At 38.0% G+C, this 25,833-nt stretch overlaps 1 protein-coding gene across 5 annotated transcripts in view; it reads left to right on the plus strand.

Annotated features, from left to right (window-relative positions):
- ARHGAP21 (Rho GTPase activating protein 21) overlaps window positions 1-25,833 on the plus strand; it is a 327,556-nt gene that overhangs the window by 247,124 nt on the left and 54,599 nt on the right. For all 5 annotated transcript variants that reach the window (XM_053713937.1, XM_053713936.1, XM_053713938.1 and 2 more), the window contains one exon: window positions 552-2,445. In XM_053713937.1, the coding sequence (XP_053569912.1) occupies window positions 552-2,445 (1,894 nt within the window). The remainder of the gene's footprint in view (window positions 1-551; window positions 2,446-25,833) is intronic.

A 25,833-nucleotide genomic window follows, 5' to 3' on the forward strand; every position in this document is an offset into this window, starting at 1 on the left:
TAATTTCGAGCTTATTAAATTTACTACATTTTATCACACATTAAATGTGTATATAAGTGTCTATCTCTGTGTGTGTATGTTGGTATATATGTATATAAATGTGTGTATAAATAAATATATATGTGTGTTTATATATTTATATAAATGTTTGTGTGCGTTATATATATATATATATATATATATATATATGTATATGTATATATATATATATATGTATATATATATATATATATGTATATATATATATATATACACACCTATATACACATATATGTGTGTGTGTGTGTATATATATATATATATATATATATATATATATATATATATATATATATATATATATATATATATGTATGTATGTATTTTTTATATATATATGTATGTATGTATGTAAAAATATCACAATGGTACAGGACTATTGGACCACTGGAATATTCAAGCCCCGTGTGTGTGTGTGTTATATATTTAGTATTAAAAACTAGCTGGTATACCTTAATACAATTTCTCATATTTAATGTTTGGTTTTCTAAAAATTTTATATTTCTGCCTAGGCATATTCCCAAGATGCTTACCTAAAAGGAAATGAAGCCTACAGTGGAAATGCCCACAATATCCCTGAACCTCCACCGATATGTTATCCCAGAATAAAGCCAACTGCAACGGTCATGGCACAGCCAGTTGAAGTTCCACCTCCAAGCTCCTCATTGGTTAAGCAGCAATCTATTCGGCCAGTGCGGACAGCAACACCACCAGACAGAAGTTACAGAGTTGAAATACAAGTGCCTCCTTCACCAACGGATATTGTTAAATCAAACACAGCAGTGTGTATTAGCAATGAAGCTGTTAGAACTATTATTGTGCCTTCCGAGAAGGTTGTAGATCGTTCATCAGTTAGAGTCAATCGAGCTGGCCCCTCACACAGGACTGAAGAGGTAAGGTATGGTTTAGCAGATCCATCTACTTTTAAAACAAAAACAAGGACCACATCACCACCTTCTGCCACTCCCACTTTAGTGCCGATAGTTCCATTTAGTCGGCAGTTAGATAATAATGGATTAATGGGTAAACCACCTAGCTACGGAGGACATACTGAAAGCATGTTTAACTCTAGGACAGCAATCCAAGGGGAAGAATCTCCATCTCCTACAAATCATTATTTATCCCCAAATTCCCACCAGCATATAGACTGGCGAAACTATAAAACCTACAAAGAATATATTGATAATAGACGTTTGCAAATGTATGGCTGCAGAACAATACAGGAAAGACTAGACAGCCTTAGAGCAGCATCGCAAAACACAAATGATTACAACCCAATGTTGCCAAATCGCCCTTCTGTGCAAGTGCGTCGAAGAAGTACCTCCCATGACAGAGTTCCTCAGTCTGCCCAAATTCGGCAAAGGAGTGTTTCTCAAGAAAGATTAGAAGATACAGTGTTAATGAAAGAATGGCCCAGAAGTGCTTCTCAAGATACTTTGACAACACCAGTCTTTGTTCCCCGTAACCACAGATCGGAATCATGGGATTATCTTGAAAGGCAGGGTGACAAACACTTTGTTCCAGATTCTCAAGAATCTAATGTAGAGCGAAAGCACAATTATAAATGGTCAGGATTTACTGAGCAAGATGATAGAAGAGGTATTTATGAGCGACCTAGACAGCATACATTGCATATGTCTATTCGATCACCTAATTATGCCGCAGCCCCTCTTGCCTACAGTTCTGACAATAGACGAGTTGGTTCTAGAGTTTTGACCTCCTCACATCCACTACAAAAAGTTCCATCTGATGTAAAAACTGTACAACCTACTAGAAACTTTCAGACTTCATCTTGCAGAGTTGCACATCCTAGACAGACTTTATCTGAAAGACCAGGTTTTGCTATTTCTAAAAGTAACTCTGTGAAAGCCTCAAATCCTAATGCAGCTAAACCATTTTCTCTTAATGTAAAATTAGAAGATAATGTCATAAAAGACCAAAAAGTAGTGAACCACATACATATAAGTAGTCCTGTAAGCTTGCCGAAAAAGCCACAGACAGACTCTGGCTCTAGTATCAAATCTTCTATTTCACCTTCATCTCCTCCAATTATCCCCAAATCAGAACCCCAAGCTACAAATAGTACAACTACCTCTGACCATGTAGAACTTCAAAAAAGGCATAGCTCTGAAGAAAATGTCCAGCAATTCACTACAGAATTCAATTCTGGGGATTTAAAAGATTCAGTAGTTTTGAGGGAAAAACCTCCATCTGGCCGCCAGACACCACAGCCTATAAGACACCCATCGTACATCTTTGCAGTCAATGAGCAGGAGACTGTATCAGACACTACCTGCTGGTTGCCCAATGATGCCCGTCGAGAAGTAAATATAAAAAGAATTGAACAGAAGAAAGCGTCCGGCTCTAATTCACCTGGGGACTCCCTGGCATCCATCCCTTTCATAGGTAAGTTCACCATATGTCATTTTTTACGTTTGTTGTCAATGAAATTCTTATATGCTTCGTCTTGGTTTTCTCAAACAGGGCTTTATAAATCGTGAGGATAGTGATGCTTTGGCTCCTAACATTCTGTAGTTCTATATCATTCTCTGTCTCTTAAAGGGACACTGAACACAGTTTTTTTCTTTGGTGAATTAGATAGAGCATGCAATTTTAAGCAACTTTCTAATTTACTCCTATTAATTTTTCTTCATTCTCTTGCTATTTTTATTTGAAAAAGAAGGCATCTAAGCTAAGGAGCCAGACAATTTTTGGTTCAGTACACTGGACAGCACTTGTTTATTGGTGGGTGAATTTATCCACCAATCAGCAAGAACAACCCAGGTTGTTCACCAAAATGGGCTGGCATCTAAACTGACATTCTTGCTTTTCAAATAGATACAAAGAGAATAAAGAAAATGTGATAATAGGAGTAAATTAGAAAGTTGCTTAAAATGTCATGCTCTATCTAATTCACAAAAGAAAAAATGTGGGTTAAGTGTCCCTTTAACAATATGAATGCTACATCTTCTCAGTGTCATCTCTTATTCTATACTTTTCTATAAATCTATACTTTAAAGTAACATGAAACAGTTTTTTTTTTCATTCATGATTCAGATAGAGTATAACATTTTAAACCACTTTCCAATTTACTTCTATTATCAAATTAGCTTCACTTTTTTTGGTATCCTTTTTTGAAGGAGCAGCAATGCACTACTGGGAGCTAGCTGAATGCATTGGGTAAACCAATTACAAGAGGCATATATGTGCAGCCACCAGTCAACAGCTAGTTCCCAGCAGTGCATTGCTACTCATGAGCCTACCTAGGTATGTTTTTCAACAAAGGATACAAAGAGTACATTGAAAAGTTGTTTAAAATTGTATGAGCGGAATCGTGAAAGTTTAGATTTGACACATTTTTATAGCAAAATGTATTATATTGGTTTTCATAGTGCAGTTTTTGTTGTGCTAGGAAAGAAAGTGTAAAAATGGTTGTGTAATTAAAATATTTAGCATTCTGTGGTAAATGGGCCAAACCGCCTTCTCCGAACAGAATCATCCAAAGGCTCCTGGGAGAATCATCCAGAGGCTCTGTTGCCACCTTGTTATTAACTTTACTCAGCTATGTGCATTGTGTTTATGGCAGGTGCTTTTTAAATAGTTGATCATATATATTAGTTGCTTAATTTTAAATAAAGAAATGATCTCATTTGGTTGAGTTAGCTGTATCTGGGCCACTTGTATTTCTACCTACATAAAATAGCGATTATATTAGATGTTTTCTAATTGGTAGTCATCCAACGTATTTGCATGGACCAGTATGAAAGCGTGTTACTACTGGTACTAGCTGGATAAGGAAGTTTCTGTTTTGTTTTTCTTCAAGGAAATCTGGAATTTCACAATTTTTTAGAAGAAAATAATAATTGCCTTTTTCAGATTTTCTTTGAGGAAGCTATTGTAACCCGACCTGTCAGGTTATGAAGCATATTAATTGTCAGTAAACACCTTGTAACAGACATTTCTGTTCCGCTGTTATAGAATAACAGATCAGCCAAGTCTTAACCCTTTAATGACCACAGCACTTTTCCATTTTCTGACCGTTTGGGACCAAGGTTATTTTTAAATTTTTGCTGTGTTTGTGTTTAGCTGTAATTTCCCTCTTACTCATTTACTGTACCCACACATATTATATACCGTTTTTCTCGCCATTAAATAGACTTTCTAAAGATACCATTATTTTCATCATATCTTATAATTTACTATAAAAAAAATTATAAAATATGAGGAAAAAATGGAAAAAAACACACTTTTTCTAACTTTGACCCCCAAAATCTGTTACACATCTACAACCACCAAAAAACTCCCATGCTAAATAGTTTCTAAGTTTTGTCCTGAGTTTAGAAATACTCAATGTTTACATCTTCTTTGCTTTTTTTGTAAGTTATAGGGCCATAAATACAAGTAGCACTTTGCTATTTCCAAACCATTTATTTTTTCAAAATTAGCGCTAATTACATTGGAACACTGATATCTTTCAGGAATCTCTGAATATCCATTGACATGTAAATATTTTTTTTTAGAAAACATCCCAAAGTATTGATCTAGGCCCATTTGGTATATTTCATGCCACCAAATGCGATCAAATACAAAAAATCGTTCACTTTTTTCACAAATTTTTTCACAAACTTTTGGTTTCTCACTGAAATTATTTACAAACAGCTTGTGCAATTATGGCATAAATGGTTGTAAATGCTTCTCTGGGATCCCCTTTGTTCAGAAATAGCAGACATATATGGCTTTGGCATTGATTTGTGGTAATTAGAAGGCCACTAAATGCCACTGCGCACCACACGTGTATTATGCCCAGCAGTGAAGGGGTTAATTAGGGAGCATGTAGGGAGCTTTTTGGGGTAATTTTAGCTTTAGTGTAGTGTAGTAGACAAGTATTGATATAGGCCCATTTTGGTATATTTCATGCCACCATTTCACCGCAAATGCGGTCAAATTAAAAAAAAAAAAAACGTTAAATTTTTCACAATTTTAGGTTTCTCACTGAAATCATTTACAAACAGCTTGTGCAATTATGGCACAAATGGTTGTAAATGCTTCTCTGGGATCCCCTTTGTTCAGAAATAGCAGACATATGTGGCTTTGGTGTTGCTTTTTGGTAATTAGGCCACTAAATGCCGCTGCGCATCACACGTGTATTAAGGCTAGCAGTGAAGGGGTTAATTATGTGGCTTGTAGGGAGCTTGCAGGGTTAATTTTAGCTTTAGTGTAGAGCTCAGCCTCCCACCTGAAACATCAGACCCCCTGATCCCTCCCAAACAGCTCTCTTCCCTCCCCCACCCCACAATTGTCCCCGCCATCTTAAGTACTGGCAGAAACTCTGCCAGTACTAAAATAAAAGGTATATTTGTTTTTTGTTTTTTTTGTTTGTTTGTTTTTTTAAGCATATTTACATATGCTGCTTTGTAGGATCCCCCTTAGCCCCCAACCTCACTGATCCCCCACCAAACAACTCTCTAACCCTCCCCCTCCGCCTTAGCGGGCGCCATCTTGGGTACTGGCAGCTGTCTGCCAGTACCCAGTTTAGTAAAAAGAGGAATCTTTTTTTTTTTTTTTTTTTTTTTTTTTTTAATGCCTTTTTCTGTAGTGTAGCTTCCCCCCACCAACCTCCCACCACTTGCAAATCACTTAGAAACTTTACAAGATATATATTTTTTTCCATATTTATTAGTTATTTTCAGATTTGTTTTCTGTAGTGTAGCGGTTCCCTCCCGCACACGCCCGCCTGCCACCCCCCCCGTGCACGCGCGCGCCCCGATCCCGCCCCCTGCACGTTACACGGCGCATCGATGGCCGCCTCCCAAGTCTGCTCCCACCCACCAACGATACCGGCCATCGATGTCCGGTGCAGAGAGGGCCACAGAGTGCAATAACCGGAAAGCAGCTGGAAGCGAGCAGGATCGCTTCCAGCTGCTTTCCACACCGAGGACGTGCAGGGTACGTCCTCAGGCGTTAACTGCCTTTTTTTGAGGACGTACCCTGCACGTCCTCGGTCGTTAAGGGGTTAAAGGAATATGGAAACTCAATTTGTTTTCTTCCATGATTCAGACAGAGCATGCAATATTGAGCAACTTTCTACTTTACTCCTTTTATCAAATTTTATTTATTTATTCTTACCAAGACACCAAGAGAATGAAGCAAATTTGATGATAGAAGTAAACTATAGAGTTGGGTAAAATGGTATGCGTTGCCTGAATCGTGAAAGAAAATAATGGGTTTCATGTCCCTTTTAAAGAGGATTCATACATAGTGGCACTCCTGTGCAGGACGCAGCTGGTGATTGGCGGTTACGTGTGTACGCTGCGCCAACTCACTCACTGGCAGCGACCTGCTCAGGAGCTGCAATGTGCATCTGGCACAGAGCAAGCACAGATCTATGTTTTCAAGTTGTAAAATGCATTGGAAATTGCACTTGAGTGTTTGTAATGAAATAATTTGCCTGAGTGCAAAAGATTAATAAAGTTACAAAAATAGTGAGCACTGGATTTTTAAGTTTATTTTAAAAAAAAATATCTGTAGAAGGGTTGACTGAGCCTGAAATGTCATACATGTTTTAAATAGATGATTAATTCTGTAAAAATGAAAAAAGTAAGCCAACTCTTTTCACTTTTGAAAGTATATTGTAAATATGGATCACTTTAATTTAAAACCATGACTAGCAAATGTTATGTTCTAACTAAGCCCCATTCAGTTCAACAGTTAATACTTTGAGATTTTGTTGTAAAATGTTTAGTTATACATAATAATACAACTTTTGCAATATACTTTCTTTAATTGTTTTACCCCCTTTTCCATATATTTTTGAGACTTTTCTAATTTTAGAGCTGGAAAAGCACCCTGCTGACTTATCAAGGCTAACCCTGCTACATATATTTCCCTAAATGGCTTTAGCACATAATAAATGGAAAAACAACCACTTTATACTAACATAATGACTTTGGCTAGCCTTGTCAAGATGTTAATTTTGTTTTTAAAATGTTTACACGTTGGACATGTTGTTCAATAGCAAGACAACAGTAATGTCTTGTAATTACAAACTGTTTAAAGGGACATAAAACCTAAAAATTGTCTTTCATGATTCAGATATAACATAAGATTAGAAACCGCTTTCCAATTTACTTCTATTATCAAATTTTCTTTGTTTTCTTATCCCTTGTTGAAAAGAAGAGAGGTTGTATGTGTCTGCAGTACTTATATGGCAGCAGTTTTGCAGCAATGTTATACATTAGAAAGACCACTAGATGACAGAACTATTTCCTGTCATGTAATGCTCCAGACTCCTATCTATATATCTCTTCAACAAAGAATTACAGGAGAACAAACAAAATGTGATGCTTTAAGTAAATTGGAAACATGTTTTAAATTGTATAATCATGAAAGTAACATTTTAGGTTTCTTGACCTTTAAATGTCCCTTTAAATAGACTATTCAAAAATAATTCCCTGTTTATATGAATTTTCTAGTGTACGATTTAAATTGTCATCTAGTAATGTATTCTAGCTTTTTATTTATGCCTGGGTGATAGACTGATTCATACATTGACACACTAGTTCTGAATATATTGTTTAATGAGGTTTTATTTCGGCTAATAATTTATATTTCCTTGTCAAGTGCTTATGTCATTGTCTCTAGTCCTGTTTTGCGATACAGTATTACAGCCAACATGAAACAAAAATGTGGAGACATTAATGATATATTTTAAAGAAAAGAGAATTGTTCTATTTTTTTTCCTGTTTCCTTATAAAAAAAAGGTGATAAACTGATGTCTGCACAAGCCAATGGGATTAGCATGTTGTGGCACGTATGCAACGTTTCACGATAAGCATTAGGAAACAAGGGTTTGGCTCTATTTAAACAGACATTATTTTTCTTCTTGACAAGTGTGGCCACAATCCAAATTAGCTGTAGAGGGGAAAAAAGATCAATGTCCCTTTAAAGAGACAATGCTACTGAAATGAAACCTGTTGTAGATAATTGGTATAAACATATTTATGTTAATGGAACATAACCAGTATAAAGTAAATTCCTGTATAACGTTAGAGCATATTAAAGGGTTAAACACACAATTTTGTTTTTTAATTTTGTATAAAGGACTAAGATAATACCCATTATTATTCAATAAAACTATGATTGTGGCATTTCAGAACTTCATATTACTTGTTCTAAAAGTAAATAAATCAATGAATTATAGCTACTTTTAAGCTACAAACAGTGTGGTACATTCATTGCTATAGTGCCCTACACGTTTTCAAGGGTTATCAACCATTTGGAACTAAATGTCCACAGTAATTAGCATTTTTTCAGTAACAAGTAATATCACCAACAAACTATAACAGTAATTATTCTAATATATCTCTGTAGCTTTCAAGGTTTATTTATATATATATATATATATATATATATATATATACACACAGTATATATATATATATATATATATATATATATATATATATATCTATATATATATACAGTATGTGTGTGTATATATATTTAAAGGGAAACTGTACTATAACCCCCCACCCCCACATGTTTATTGGAAATTGTTCCTTTAGTTTTATTAAAACAATTTAACAGATTGTGCTCCAGGAAACCACGGCCCATAATGGAAATGTCAGTACTTAAATTGTAAACGTTTATGATTCCGATAGATCATGCAATTTTAAGTAACTTTCCAATTTAGTTCTGTGTTCAAATTTGCTTTGTTCCTTTGGTATCCTTTGTTAAAAAGTTGGCTCCAGAGCAGCAATTCACTACTGAGAGCAAACTGAGCACTTTAGATTAGCCAATGATAAGGAGCATATAGGTTTAGTCACCAATCTGAAGTTAGCTCCCATTAGTGCATTGATGCTCCCGAGCCTAGGTTTACTCCAACAAAAGATACCAAGAGAACTAAGCAAACCTGATAGTAAACGCAAGGTGGAAAGTTGGTTAATTGCTGCTCTATCTGATTAATGAAAGTTTAATTTTGACTTTACTGATCCTTTACAAATAAAACAGCAATGTTCTTCTTTCCATTAAAGCCATAGCTATATGTATAATAGAGCCTGAGCTAAAATGGATTGTTGTCTAAGTGAATAAAACAATGTTTTGCACCCTGGGTGATTGAAGAGAATTTCAGTGCCTGTATTTTGCTTGAGATTTTAAACAGCAGCTTTTACCCCTGAAGTACAATTGGTGTCATTTTTGTTAGCGAAATCTACGTAATATAATGACCCATTCTAAATATTTTGTGTAGTCACTTTGATACAAAACATTGTTTACTAATTTTATCATTTTTATTTATTATTTTTATTATTTTTTTTTAATTGATTGAATAATTGAGCAGTGAAACATGAATATTTAAGATGTTTTATTTCACTCATGAGCTATCTAAATAAATGAATAAAGCTCTGCAAATAGTACCATAAAGATGGTAACGGAACAACCCGAGTCAATAGTATTGTACCTCTCTTAATCTTTTCTTTTTTTTTCTTCCTTTGGTTGCCATGGCCATATTACTACAGAGCACGGGGTGGATGCCAAATACTTTCACTGGTGCACAATATCTATTAAAGCAACATGTTAATGCTATAATTAAATGCTCTAATTCAGGGTTCTTCAAACTACGGGTCGTGACCGATTACTGGGACGCAACACCATGTTTACCGAGTCTTGACACTGGGTGTGTGTGTGTGTTGTATGAGAGTGTGTGTGTGTTGTATATTGTATGAGGGTGTTTGTGTGTGTGTGTTGTATATTTATGAGGGTGTTTGTGTGTGTGTGTTGTATATTTATGAGGGTGTTTGTGTGTGTTGTATATTGTATGAGGGTGTTTGTGTGTGTGTGTTGTATATTGTATGAGGATGTTTGTGTGTGTGTGTTGTATATTGTATGAGGGTGTGTGTGTTGTATATTGTAAGAGTGTCTTTGTGTGTGTGTTGTATATTGTATGAGTGTATTTGTGTGTGTTGTATATTGTATGAGGGTGTGTGTTGTATATTGTATGAGTGTGTGTGCGCGTGCATTATTACCTTTTACAACACTTTCAAGTTTAACTACAATCGGATAAGATATGCACACATTTTAGTCACTTTGCCAAAATGGCAGTTATCTTTTATATTACTTCAGAAATTTTCAGACCAAGCATAAAAATAAGGTCAGAAAGTATGTGGTATCATTGCTCTGGGTCTTGGGGAAAAAAAGTTTGACGAACCCTGCTCTAATTTATATGTTGCTTGGTACTTTGTGGGCGGGGCTGCCTTTCATTATATATTTTGTCCATTTTTTCTGTAATATGCCTGGATTTTGTTGGCTTTTCAATTCCTGTTGAAAGTTGAAGTGCAGACTCTGCTATATATTCCACACAGTCATTGGTTGCACATTCTAGTGACACATTTATAGCTGACCCTGATTGGCCTCACAAAGGGTACAACATGGTGGTTGGTGCCTATTGCTTTATGAAACTAAACTTTACACATATTCCTTAAACATTTAAACAATGAAAGTAATTTAAAACAAAATACTGCTTATTATTCTCAGGCTAATCTTTGCTTTGAAATCATTATTTGTTTAGCGTTTAATGTTCCTTTAATACCCACTCTATTATCAAGTTTGGTCTTGGAATTGTACATAACCAGCCCATTAAAACGCACTGAAGCCTTGTTGTTCTTTTTGTATCTATCTCTGTATTTAAGGTACAGGTCTGGGAATAAAAATAAAATATAGTAAAAAGGATATGAGTAACTCTTCTTTGTTATCACTGTCTACCTAGTGATGAAATGCCATAGCTCTAGGAGAATGAGTCAATGTCTATAGCAGACAATAACAAGGAGCAAAGATCAGCTGTATTATGTACCGGTTCTACACGCTCGCTATTTCATTAAAAGAAGTACTGCAGAGAAACAAAGGTTACATTTTGTATTACTATTGGTCACAAGTAATATCTTTTAAAGGGACAGGAAAGTCGAAATTAAACTTTCATGATACAGAGGATGCGGATGTAAAGGGACAGTCTAGTCGAAATTATACTTGCATGATTCAGATAGGGCATGCAATTTTTCAAACAACTTTCCAACTTTTTTTTTACTTTTATTATCAAATTTGCTTTGTTCTCTTGATATTTTTGGTTGAAAGCTAAACCTAGGTAGGCTCATATGCTAATTTCTAAGAACTTGGAGGCTGACTCTTATCTCAGTGCATTTTTACAGTTTTTACAGCTAGACAGTGCTAGTTCATGTGTGCCATATAGATAACATTGCACTCACTTCTTTGTAGTTATTTATGAATCAGCACTGATTGGCTAAAATGCAAGTCTGTCAAAAGAACTGAGATAAGGGGACAGTCTGCAGAGGCTTAGATACAAGGTAATCACAGAGGTAAAAAGTGTATTAATACAACCGTGTTGGTTATGCTAAACTGGGGAATGGGTAATAAAGGGATTATCTATCTTTTTAAACAATAAACATTTTCAAGTAGACTTCCTATTAAAAGATTTTTTTTTTCAGTTTACACATTTTACTTCATTCTCTTGGTATCCTTAAAAAGCAAACCTCTTGGTAGGCCCAGGAGCAGCAATGCAGTACTGTGAGCTAGCTGGTGATTGGCGGCCATACACATTTTCTTGTCATTGGCTCATCAGACATGTTCAGCTAGCTCCTAGTAGTGTATTGCTTCTCTGGAGCAGACTTTTACTGTGTTTAACCCCTCTTCCAGGAGTTTAACACATAGTTATTTACAAGCAATAAGAAAATAATCTAAACATTTTATTTTTGCACTCCTATGTGCCTTTAAAAAGACAATCTGATGGAAAGGTTTTTTTATTCCAGACACCACAATATGAAAGTATAAAGGGAAAGCAAAACTGTACTATCTGGTACGTACATTTATGAATGTTCTTTAAAAGAACTTAAAATCATGGTAGACAAACTACAAAGGCCTTCCCAGACTTGCATGTATGCTAATTAATATTGCTAAACAAGAATGTGTCTATATAAAGAGACATTACTGGTCTCCAAAGTGCCTGTTACAAAACAGAATTGTCCCTGAGCAGAGACTGCTGCCACTTGGTTATTTCCCAGAATCCATCACACAACTGAACAGTATGTAATTGTACAGAATACAGTTATCGTTATATAGTGTGTGATGTTACACATATACTTCCTGTGGTCAACAGCCAAAAGCAGTTGTAATCCGCGTATTGGAAGAAAGTATTTGTAAATACAATAATAATAGTAGTCAACAGCTGGGCATCAGCAACTATACCATTCTACTGGTTTATAAAGAAATTGTTGACATAGTTATTGACTTCTACTTAGCTTTTTAAAGTCTTAAATAACCAATAGGACAGGGTATGTAATGGGTTGGAAATATACAATAAAGCAACCTACTGGATTATCAACACATATAGTAATACAATAACACTGATCATATATGGCGTATGAGGCTGTATAACATGCGTTTCCTTTTAATCTCTTTAAATGTATGCACTACTGTTTATTCTTCCACTCATGCACTACAGAAAGATGTGGCCTGCAAAGTAAACCGAATACTAGACAAGGTAATGCCATTGAGTAGCTGAGATATTGAATACTATATGTAATAAGGTAAAACTAATCTCTTACCCAGCCTTTGACTTTACATAGCATCACTAGTCATATATTATATATCTACACAACATATATCTGAAATGTGCTTAGAACAATAAGGTATGACATTCAGTTGGGGGATTTTCTATTAGCAGAGTGAAATGGTGGATCAGTAGAAATCCACGTTTTCTCTGATCTAACAGTTGTTTAAATACCAGCTAATCATTCTCACACGTGAGCTTGCTCGGCACTAATAGGAAATATATATATATTTGTGCGAGGTCTACACAATCCCTAACATTATGCATTCAGGAATGTGGGGAAAAGTTGCCAATTAAATGTAATTATGAAACTCAGTTACAAAAGTAAAATTAAACCGCTTAAATGTATTGTATAGATAAACAGTTTTTTGCCATTACACTCGAGTGTAATGGAGGAAAAAGTGAAAAATCTGATGGAGAAAATCGTTAGCGACATTAGACAGGAAAAAAAAAATATAGAGACAAAATAGTCAAAATTGAAGTGCTTGCACGATGCACTCACCTTCAATCACTCTGCATGCAACCTATTAAGGGTTTTGATATTTTTTTAATGATATATATTTGTGGTACAATGAGAGAAGATTTCAGTGCAGTTACTATTGCAGACATCCCAACCTGCAAAAACTTATTTCAGGGAGGTGGGTTCACCCGCTACTGCGCCAACCCTCCCCTTCCCAGTTATATATTGGATACCTTTAAACCCTAAGTAAGATACAGACTTATCATTAAAGTAGCTTCTCACTAAAGTCACATTTTAAAAAAAGTAGGTTTATTGCACAACCACATACAACAAACCTTTTTCCCAGTGATCGTACGCTTGTTGAATGCTTAAATATTTTAGAATACGAAGTTTAATTACATGCAGTAAATAAGGTAGTATTTGTGTTTTATTTTATTAGAATAAGTGGGGGCTTTTTGGTTATTGGTGCATGCTTTGAGGGTTCTATATCGTCCCAGCAACTAAAGGCATTCCTTAAAGAAACACTTTTTCCCCGATTTGGGCCACATTGGATCATGGTTCTTGGAGTTTCAGGGAGATTGCATTCCATTTGCTGGCATCAGGGAGCCGCTATTACAATCAGGGAGTCTCCCTGAACTTCAGGGAGAGTTGGGATGTCTGCTATTGTTTTCTAGTTTTGTGTAATGCTGGTGACATTTTTTTTATCATTATTATAATAAAGTGTGGGTACTAGTTGGTAGTTGTATGTACGCAGGTCTTCCCTTCTTTAAACTGGGATAAAGGCTTGGGGAATAGTTAACTCATTGATTGATAAAGGGAACTACAATGCATAGCAACACAAGAACACCGATAAATCATCTCCATGTGTCTTTACTTGAAAGAGAGAAGATCTTGAATTAATACTTTTGTGGTTTCCTTATAATTTTAAAGGGACATGAAACCCAAAAAAATTATTTCATGATTTAGAAAGCGCTTGCAATTTTAAACAACTTTCTAATTTACTTCTATTATCTAATTTGCTTCATTCTCTTGATATCCTTTGCTGAAAAGCATATCTAGATTGGCTCAGTAGCTGCTGATTAGTGGCTGTACATAGATGCATTGTGTGATTGGCTCACCCATTTGTATTGCAATTTCTTCAACAATGGCTATCTAAAGAATGAAGCATATTAGATAATAGAAGTCAATTGGAATGTTGTTTAAAACTGTATTCTCTCTCTGAATCATGTAAGAAAATGTTTGGGTTTTGTGTCCCTTTAAGTTACTTTATTTACTATATCACAGGTGAGTATAGCTTGTGTGTAGGTATAGACATTAAACACTAAATACATTTCTCCAACATAGGTGTGTCCGGTCCACGGCGTCATCCTTACTTGTGGGATATTCTCTTCCCCAACAGGAAATGGCAAAGAGCCCAGCAAAGCTGGTCACATGATCCCTCCTAGGCTCCGCCTACCCCAGTCATTCTCTTTGCCGTTGTACAGGCAACATCTCCACGGAGATGGCTTAGAGTTTTTTAGTGTTTAACTGTAGTTTTTATTATTCAATCAAGAGTTTGTTATTTTAAAATAGTGCTGGTATGTACTATTTACTCAGAAACAGAAAAGAGATGAAGATTTCTGTTTGTATGAGGAAAATGATTTTAGCACCGTAACTAAAATCCATGGCTGTTCCACACAGGACTGTTGAGAGCAATTAACTTCAGTTGGGGGAACAGTGTGCAGTCTCTTACTGCTTGAGGTATGACACATTCTAACAAGACGATGTAATGCTGGAAGCTGTCATTTTCCCTATGGGATCCGGTAAGCCATGTTTATTAAGATAGTAAATAAGGGCGTCACAAGGGCTTATTAGGACTGTAGACTTTTTCTGGGCTAAATCGATTCATTATTAACACATATTTAGCCTTGAGGAATCATTTATTCTGGGTATTTTGATATGATTATATCGGCAGGCACTGTTTTAGACACCTTATTCTTTAGGGGCTTTCCCTAATTATAGTCAGAGCCTCATTTTCGCGCCGGTATGGCGCACTTGTTTTTGAGGACAGCATGGCATGCAGCTGCATGTGTGTGGAGCTCTGATACATAGAAAAGTCTTTCTGAAGGCATCATTTGGTATCGTATTCCCCTTTGGGCTTGGTTGGGTCTCAGCAAAGCAGATTCCAGGGACTGTAAAGGGGTTAAATATAAAAACGGCTCCGGTTCCGTTATTTTAAGGGTTAAAGCTTCCAAATTTGGTGTGCAATACTTTTAAGGCTTTAAGACACTGTGGTGAAATTTTGGTGAATTTTGAACAATTCCTTCATACTTTTTCGCAATTGCAATAATAAAGTGTGTTTAGTTTAAAATTTAAAGTGACAGTAACGGTTTTATTTTAAAACGTTTTTTGTGCTTTGTTATCAAGTTTATGCCTGTTTAACATGTCTGAACTACCAGATAGATTGTGTTCTGACTGTGGGGAAACCAAGGTTCCTTCTCATTTAACTATATGTATTTTATGTCATAAAAAAATTTAGTAAAAATGATGCCCAAGATGATTCCTCAAGTGAGGGGAGTAAGCATGGTACTGCATCATCCCCTCCTTCGTCTACACCAGTCTTGCCCATACAGGAGGCCCCTAGTACATCTAGTGCGCCAATACTCCTTACTATGCAACATTTAACGGCTGTAATGGATAATTCTATCAAAAACATTTTAGCCAATATGCCCACTTATCAGCGAAAGCGCGACTGCTCTGTTTTAGAAAATTCTGTAGAGCATGAGAACGCTGATGATATGGTTTCTGAAGGGCCCCTACACCAGTCTGAGGGGGCCAGGGAGGTTTTGTCTGAGGGAGAAATTTCAGATTCAGGAAACATTTCTCAACAAGCTGAACCTGATGTGATTACTTTTAAATTTAAGTTGGAACATCTCCGCGCTCTGCTTAAGGAGGTGTTATCCAATTTGGATGATTGTGATTATCTGGTCATTCCAGAACCACTATGTAAAATGGAAAAGTTCTTAGAGGCCCCGGGGCCCCCCGAAGCTTTTCCTATATCCAAGCGGGTGGCGTACATTGTTAGTAAAGAATGGGACAGGCCCGGTATACCTTTAGCACCTCCCCCCATATTTATAAAATTGTTTTCCTATAGTCGACCCCAGAAAGGACTGATGGCAGACAGTCCCCAAGGTCGAGGGGGCGGTTTCTACTCTACACAAGCGCGCCACTATACCCATAGAAGATAGTTGTGCTTTCCAAGATCCTATGGATAAAAAATTAGAAGGTCTGCTAAAGATGTTTGTTCAGCAAGGTTCCCTTCTACAACCAATTGCATGCATTGTCCCTGTCACTGCAGCCGCGTGTTTCTAGTTTGATGAGCTAGGAAAGGCGATTATTAGTAATTCTTCTTCTTATGAGGAGATTATGGACAGAATTCGTGCTCTTAAATTGGCTAATTCTTTCACCCTAGACGCCACCTTGCAATTGGCTAGGTTAGCGGCGAAAAAATTCTGGGTTTGCTATTGTGGCGCAGAGCGCTTTGGTTAAAATCTTGGGCAGCGGATGCGTCTTCCAAGAACAAATTGCTTGACATTCCTTTCAAGGGGAAAACACTCTTTGGCCCTGACTTGAAAGAGATTATCTCTGATATCACTGGGGGCAAGGGCCACGCCCTTCCTCAGGATAGGTCTTTTCAAGACCAAAAATAAACCTAAGTTTCGTCCCTTTCGCAGAAACGGATCAGCCCCAAGGGCTACGTCCTCTAAGCAGGAAGGTAATACTTCTCAAGCCAATCCAGCCTGGAGACCTATGCAAGGCTGGAGCAAAGGAAAGCAGGCCAGGAAACCTGCCACTGCTACCAAGACAGCATGAAATGCGGGCCCCCGATCCGGGACCGGATCTGGTGGGGGGCAGACTCTCTCTCTTCGCTCAGGCTTGGGAAAGAGATGTTCTGGATCCTTGGGCGCTAGAAATAGTCTCCCAAGGTTATTCTCTGGAGTTCAAGGGGCTTCCTCCAAGGGGGAGGTTCCACAGGTCTCAGTTGTCTTCAGAGTAGAAGACCTGCTAAAAATGGGAGTGATTCATCCTGTTCCATTAGGAGAACAAGGGATGGGGTTCTACTCCAATCTGTTCATAGTTCCCAAGAAAGAGGGAACGTTCAGACCAATCTTAGATCTCAAGATCTTGAACAAGTTTCTCAAGGTTCCATCGTTCAAGATGGAAACCATTCGAACACTTCTTCCTTCCATCCAGGAAGGTCAATTCATGACCAAGGTGGATTTCAAGGATGCGTATCTACATATTCCTATCCACAAGGAACATCATCGGTTCCTAAGGTTTGCATTCCTGGACAAGCATTTCCAGTTCGTGGCATTTTCTTTCGGATTAGCCACTGCTCCTAGGATTTTCTCATAGGTACTAGGGTCCCTTCTGGCGGTGCTAAGACCAAGGGGCATTGCTGTAGTACCTTACTTGGACGACATTCTGATTCGAGCGTCGTCCCTTCCTCAAGTAAAGGCTCACACGGACATTGTCCTGGCCTTTCTCAGATCTCACGGATGGAAAGTGAACGTGGAAAAGAGTTCTCTATCTCCGTCAACGAGGGTTCCCTTCTTGGGAACTATAATAGACTCCTTAGAAATGAGGATTTTTCTGACAGAAGCCAGAAAAACAAAACTTCTAGACTCTTGTCGGATACTTCATTCCGTTCCTCTTCCTTCCATAGCGCAGTGCATGGAAGTGATAGGTTTGATGGTAGCGGCAATGGACATAGTTCCTTTTGTGCGCATTCATCTAAGACCATTACTACTGTTCATGCTCAGTCAGTGGAATGGGGACTATTCAGACTTGTCTCCGAAGATACAAGTAAATCAGAGGACCAGAGACTCATTCCGTTGGTGGCTGTCCCTGGACAACCTGTCACAAGGGATGACCTTCCGCAGACCAGAGTGGGTCATTGTCACGACCGACGCCAGTCTGATGGGCTGGGGCGCGGTCTGGGGATCCCTGAAAGCTCAGGGTCTTTGGTCTCGGGTAGAATCTCTTCTACCGATAAATATTCTGGAACTGAGAGCGATATTCAATGCTCTCAAAGCTTGGCCTCAGCTAGCGAGGGCCAAGTTCATACATCAACCATCAGGGGGGAACAAGGAGTTCCCTAGCGATGGAAGAAGTGACCAAAATCATTCTATGGGCGGAGTCTCACTCCTGCCACCTGTCTGCTATCCACATCCCAGGAGTGGAAAATTGGGAAGCAGATTTTCTGAGTCGTCAGACATTGCATCCGGGGGAGTGGGAACTCCATCCGGAAATCTTTGCCCAAGTCACTCAACCGTGGGGCATTCCAGACATGGTTCTGATGGCCTCTCGTCAGAACTTCAGAGTTCCTTACTACGGGTACAGATCCAGGGATCCCAAGGCGGCTCTAGTGGATGCACTAGTAGCACCTTGGACCTTCAAACTAGCTTATGTGTTCCCGCCGTTTCCTCTCATCCCCAGGCTGGTAGCCAGGATCAATCAGGAGAGGGCGTCGGTGATTTTGATAGCTCCTGCGTGGCCACGCAGGACTTGGTATGCAGATCTGGTGAATATGTCATCGGCTCCACCATGGAAGCTACCTTTGAGAGACCTTCTTGTTCTAGGTCCGTTCGACCCACTCCAGCTGACTGCTTGGAGATTGAACGCTTGATCTTATCAAAGCGAGGGTTCTCAGATTCTGTTATTAATACTCTTGTTCAGGCCTGAAAGCCTGTAACCAGAAAAATTACCACATAATTTGGTATATCTGTTGGTGTGAATCTGCAGGATTCCCTTGGGACAAGGTTAAGATTCCTAAGAGTCTATCCTTCCTTCGAGAAGGATTGGAAAAAGGATTATCTGCAAGTTCCTTGATGGGACAGATTTCTGCCTTGTCTGTGTTACTTCACAAAAAGCTGGCAGCTGTGCCAGATGTTCTAGCCTTTGTTCAGGCTCTGGTTAGAATCAAGCCTGTTTACAAAATTTTGACTCCTCCTTGGAGTCTCAACCTAGTTCTTTCAGTTCTTCAGGGGGTTCCGTTTGAACCCTTACATTCCGTTGATATTAAGTTATTATCTTGGAAAGTTTTGTTTTTGGTTGCAATTCTTCTGCTAGAAGAGTTTCAGAATTATCTGCTCTGCAGTGTTCTTCTCCTTATCTGGTGTTCCATGCAGATAAGGTGGTTTTGCGTACTAAACCTGGTTTTCTTCCAAAAGTTGTTTCTAACAAAAACATTAACCAGGAGATAGTTGTGCCTTCTTTGTGTACTAATCCAGTTTCAAAGAAGGAACGTTTGTTGCACAACTTGGATGTAGTTCGTGCTCTCAAATTTTACTTAGCAGCTACTAAGGATTTCAGACAAACTTTGTCTTTGTTTGTTGTTTATTCTGGTAAACGGAGAGGTCAAAAAGCAACTTCTACCTCTCTCTCCTTCTGGATTAAAAGCATTATCCGATTGGCTTATGAGACTGCCGGACGGCAGCCTCCTGAAAGAATCACAGCTCACTCCACTAGGGCTGTGGCTTCCACATGGGCCTTCAAGAACGAGGCTTCTGTTGATCAGATATGTAAGGCAGCGACTTGGTCTTCACTGCACACTTTTTCTAAATTTTACAAATTTGATACTTTTGCTTCTTCTGAGGCTATTTTTGGGAGAAAGGTTTTGCAAGCCGTGGTGCCTTCCATTTAGGTGACCTGATTTGCTCCCTCCCTTCATCCGTGTCCTAAAGCTTTGGTATTGGTTCCCACAAGTAAGGATGACGCCGTGGACCGGACACACCTATGTTGGAGAAAACAGAATTTATGTTTACCTGATAAATTACTTTCTCCAACGGTGTGTCCGGTCCACGGCCCGCCCTGGTTTTTTTAATCAGGTCTGATAATTTATTTTCTTTAACTACAGTCACCACGGTAACATATGGTTTCTCCTATGCAAATATTCCTCCTTAACGTCGGTCGAATGACTGGGGTAGGCGGAGCCTAGGAGGGATCATGTGACCAGCTTTGCTGGGCTCTTTGCCATTTCCTGTTGGGGAAGAGAATATCCCACAAGTAAGGATGACGCCGTGGACCGGACACACCGTTGGAGAAAGTAATTTATCAGGTAAACATAAATTCTGTTTTTATTCACCTCATTTCATTATGGGTGCTGTCATGCTGTATCAGAGAGTTGCTGCATGTGTGCAAACACACAGCACTGGAATGCAGTGGTAGCTATAGTTCAATATGGTGTCACCCATGACTCGAGGGAGGTTATAACCTTAAAGGGATACTATACCCAAATTTTTTCTTTCATGATTCCGATAGAGCATGCAATTTTAAGCAATTTTCTAATTTACTCCTATTATCAATTTTTCTTCGTTTTCATGCTATCTTTATTTGAAAAAGAAGGCATCTAATCTAAGGAGCAAGACTATTTTTGGTTCAGACCCTGGACAGCACTTGTAACTAAGTGCCGCACGGCACGAAAAGCGTAGGGACACGCCCCCTATTTTCCTCCATGCACTGTGTGTTTGTGTATCTTTATGAACATGCTGGATTAAACATCCGTTTTTTGCAGATATCAAGTGTGCTGCCTTTTTTCTTCAGCACTTCTTTATTGGTGAGTGCAGTTAGCCACCAATCAGCAAGCACAACCCAGGTTGTGAACCAAAAATGGGCTGGATTCTAAACTTGCATTCCTGCTTTTCAAATAAAGATAGCAAGAGAATAAAGAAAAATTGATGATAGGAGTAAATTAGAAAGTTGCTTAAAATTGCATGCTCTACCTGAATCATGACAGAAAAAAATTGGGTTCAGTGTTCCTTTAATATTATGCATATAATTGTATTTAGTGTTTAATATCCATTTAAGGCTGATAGGCATCTCCGGTGTATATCACAGGTAAGGAGCTTGTTGTTCACAATGAGCTATAGTAATATGGGAAGGCTGATCCTGATACAAATGTGTGTATATTTCAGATGGCCGTGTAGAGAGGAAAATATATCTGATAAAATACATTAAGCTTTATATGGAAAGTAATTTGTAAATCTGTCTGGCATTAATGCAATTCTTTTTTTGATAGATCATCTGAAAAATAGTCACATTTATTGGAAAAAATGTGGGTTTTCTTACACGTTTTAGAACTGGGTCAGTGTTATCTGCTGGAGTGTATTATTTTTTATATATTTTTTAGAAATAGCTCCTTTACCTTTATTTTGTCATTTGGAATAGCTGCTGTAAAAAACACCAGCTGTACTGAAGATATGCATACTACAGTATTCTCTATAGAAAGCTATATATACAAACAAAAGTCTGCAGCAGAAGCCCTCTTTTCACTTGCATGTTGTTTTCAATGCTTAAAATACAATGAATTCTGATTGGTTTATTGCCTCAGTACATTGTCCCTATGGCTTTTTATTTTGGATAATTACATTTTTTTTTACATACTTTACTGTTGCAGTGTGTGCACACTCTCATCTATACTGTGTGGGTGTGTGTGGGTGTGTATGTATGTATATGTATATGTGTGTATATATATATGTATATGTATATATATATATATATATATATATATATATAATGTGTGGGCATGCAGAGAGAGAAGAAAAGGAGATCTGCTTTCCTGCAGCCTTGAACCATTAAAATTGGAATGTTTTTGAGAACTTATTTCCCATACATTTTGTAGCCAGTATAACAAGTAATTTGATTGAAAACCATTGTTTTCAACATGCTTAAAGCAATGCATAGCACATCCCAGGATCGTCAAGATTACAGTCACTTTAAAGGGACATTGAACACTTTGAGATGGTAATATAAAATGTTAAACTGTATATATAAATAAAAATCTGCAATATACTTTCATTATTTATTTTGTCCCCTTTTCAGTTCCTGTTAGAAATAGAAGTGCAGAACAATGTTATATTCCACACAGCCATTGGCTGCACACTCTATTGACCTATTTATAACTGTCCTTAATTGGCCACAACAGAGAAGGTTACTTAAGTTACAACATGGCAGCTCCCATTGTTTTATAGACACTTAAAGGGGCACTGAACCCAATTTTTTTCTTTTGTAATTCAGAAAGAGCATGCAATTTTAAGCAACTTTCTAATTTACTCCTATTTTCAATTTTTCTTCGTTCTCTTGCTATCATTATTTGAAAAAGAAGGCATCTAAGCTTTTTTTTGGTTTCAGTACTCTGGACAGCACTTTTTTATTGGTGGATGAATTTATCCACCAATCAGCAAGGACAACCCAGGTTGTTCACTAAAAATGGGCCGGCATCTAAACTTATATTCTTGCATTTCAAATAAAGATACCAAGAGAATGAAGAAAATTTGATAATAGGAGTAAATTAGAAAGTTGCTTAAAATTTCATGCTCAATCTGAATCACGAAAGAAAATTTTTGGTTACAGTGTCCCTTTAAGCTTTACACATATTTTGTCAATATTTAAACAGCTAATGAAACTTAAAAAATACATCTCCATGTTAATCTCAGACTAATCTTTTCTTTGAATGCGTCGTTCTATCTAGAATGTATTTAGTGTTTAATGTCCCTTTAAGGAAAGGTAGCTTGAAATGTTCACTGTGCCATGACCTCTATTTTGGAATACAAATATTTTTATCACTGCAGTTATTCATTTTTGGATGAATTAACATCATGGATTACCAAGAGCACCCTTTTATGGTATCCAACAGCATCTGCACCACTATAATGGAACCACTGATGTAATATCATGAGTATAAGAATATTTTTGTGATAAAATTGCTTTAGCAGAAATATCCGTGTTTATTTAGGCCTTAATTTTATGGCTAACTATAAAGTCTAAGGTAAGCACTATGGGCAAGATTACATATGCAGCGTCGCCAGCGACGCCGGTTTTTACGCAGTTTTGGTATAACACATATGGCGCTGCATATAAATGCGGCGAGTATATTTCTTTCTTAATATGAGGAGAGTCCACGGCATCATTCCTTACTGTTGGGAAATACTGAACCTGGCCAGCAGGAGGAGGCAAAGACACCCCAGCCAAAGGCTTATATACTCCCCCTACTTACCTCAAATCCAAGTCATTCTTTGCCTTTCGTCACAGGAGGTTGGCAGAGAAGTGTCAGAAGATTCGGAGTAGTTCCTTATGAAGGGTATCTACCCTTCAAAATGGGACTGAAGTTTAAGTAGTCTTGTCAGCCTCTCAGTGAGAGCATTGACGAAAGTTAGTCTGGAAATGCAGGGAGAGTCTTTCTGCGAACCCATCCAGACTCGTATTAACAGCTCCTAAGCAATCAGTGTTGACGAGTTTCCCTGCCTGCTTCCATCACTCAAGTCCATGTCAGGAGCGATGCTACAAGACTGTCAAACTTGAGAGGCTGTGTTTCTGTTTCACGGCATAGATTCCGGTAAGATCGTTTCATTTTTTTTATACATATGATAGCGCCAGAAGACAGGGTCACAGTGTGGCTCCTTTTATCTGTTTGGAATCAAGGGTTAATATCTCCGGAGGGGGATTATTGAACACTGGGGATTAATCACATACGTTTATTTGATTATGCTGCGACATGTGTGAGATGGTTTTTGGGCTCAGGCAGTTGTTGGAACGTACAGGTTTTTACTTTCGTTTTGTGAGCTGCGCAGCCTTTTCTTCTGTTATGTGTGATCAGTCCACGGGTCATCATTACTTCTGGGATATAACTCCTCCCCAACAGGAAATGCAAGAGGATTCACCCAGCAGAGCTGCATATAGCTCCTCCCCTCTACGTCAGTCCCAGTCATTCTCTTGCACCCAACGACTAGATAGGATGTGTGAGAGGACTATGGTGATTATACTTAGTTTTTATGACTTCAATCAAAAGTTTGTTATTTTAAAATAGCACCGGAGCGTGTTATTACTTCTCTGGCAGAGTTTGAGGAAGAATCTGTCAGAGTTTTTTACTATGATTTTAACCGGAGTAGTTAAGATCATATTGCTGTTCTCGGCCATCTGAGGGAGGTAAAGGCTTCAGATCAGGGGACAGCGGGCAGAGGAATCTGCATTGAGGTATGTAGCAGTTTTTATTTTCTGAATGGAATTGATGAGAAAATCCTGCCATACCGTTAAAATGACATGTATGTATACACTTCAGTATTCTGGGGATGGTATTTCACCGGAACTACTCTGTTAAAGGTCACTAATCCTTTTTAATAACTATTTATCATGTTAAACGTTTTTGCTGGAATGTAGAATCGTTTACATTGCTGAGGTACTGTGTGAATAAATATTTGGGCATTATTTTCCACTTGGCAGTTTTTTTGCTTTATTTGTGACAGTTTCGTTTCTCTTCACTGCTGTGTGGGAGAGGGAGGGGCCGTTTTGGCGCTCTTTGCTACGCATCAAAAAATACCAGTCAGTTACTTTTATTTTTCCTGCATGATCCGGTTCATCTCTGATAGATCTCAGGGGTCTTCAAACTTCTTTGAAGGGAGGTAAATTCTCTCAGCAGAGCTGTGAGAATTCTTATAGTGACTGTGAATAAAAACGTTGCTTTGTATTTTTTATGTCAAATTTAATTATTGTTATTTTACTAATGGGAACAAACCTTTGCTAAAAGTTTTGTTGTTTTAAAGTTTGATGCTATAACTGTTTTTCAGTTCACTATTTCAACTGTCATTTAATCGTTAGTACCTCTTTGAGGCACAGTACGTTTTTTGCTAAAAAAGATTATAACCAAGTTGTAAGTTTTTTGCTAGTGTGTTAAACATGTCTGACTCAGAGGAAGATATCTGTGTCATTTGTTCCAATGCCAAGGTGGAGCCCAATAGAAATTTATGTACTAACTGTATTGATGCTACTTTAAATAAAAGTCAATCTGTACAATGTGAACAAATTTCACCAAACAGCGAGGGGAGAGTTATGCCGACTAACTCGCCTCACGCGGCAGTACCTGCATCTCCCGCCCGGGAGGTGCGTGATATTTTGGCGCCTAGTACATCTGGGCGGCCATTACAGATAACATTACAAGATATGGCTACTGTTATGACTGAAGTTTTGTCTAAATTACCAGAACTAAGAGGCAAGCGTGATCACTCTGGGGTGAGAACAGAGTGCGCTGACAATGCTAGGGCCATGTCTGATACTGCGTCACAGCTCGCAGAGCATGAGGACGGAGAGCTTCATTCTGTGGGTGACGGTTCTGATCCAAACAGATTGGACTCAGATATTTCAAATTTTAAATTTAAATTGGAGAACCTCCGTGTATTACTAGGGGAGGTCTTAGCAGCTCTCAACGATTGTAACACCGTTGCAATACCAGAGAAACTGTGTAGGTTGGATAAATACTTTGCGGTACCGGCGAGTACTGACGTTTTTCCTATACCTAAGAGACTAACTGAAATTGTTACTAAGGAGTGGGATAGACCCGGTGTGCCGTTCTCACCCCCTCCAATATTTAGAAAGATGTTTCCAATAGACGCCACCACTCGGGACTTATGGCAAACGGTCCCCAAGGTGGAGGGAGCAGTTTCTACTTTAGCTAAGCGTACCACTATCCCGGTGGAGGATAGCTGTGCTTTCTCAGATCCAATGGATAAAAAATTAGAGGGTTACCTTAAGAAAATGTTTGTTCAACAAGGTTTTATATTACAACCCCTTGCATGTATCGCGCCGATTACGGCTGCGGCAGCATTTTGGATTGAGTCGCTTGAAGAGAACCTTAGTTCATCTACGCTAGACGACATTACGGACAGGCTTAGAGTCCTTAAACTAG

Source organism: Bombina bombina, chromosome 5 (genome assembly GCF_027579735.1).
Source record: "Bombina bombina isolate aBomBom1 chromosome 5, aBomBom1.pri, whole genome shotgun sequence".
Taxonomy (NCBI): domain Eukaryota; kingdom Metazoa; phylum Chordata; class Amphibia; order Anura; family Bombinatoridae; genus Bombina; species Bombina bombina.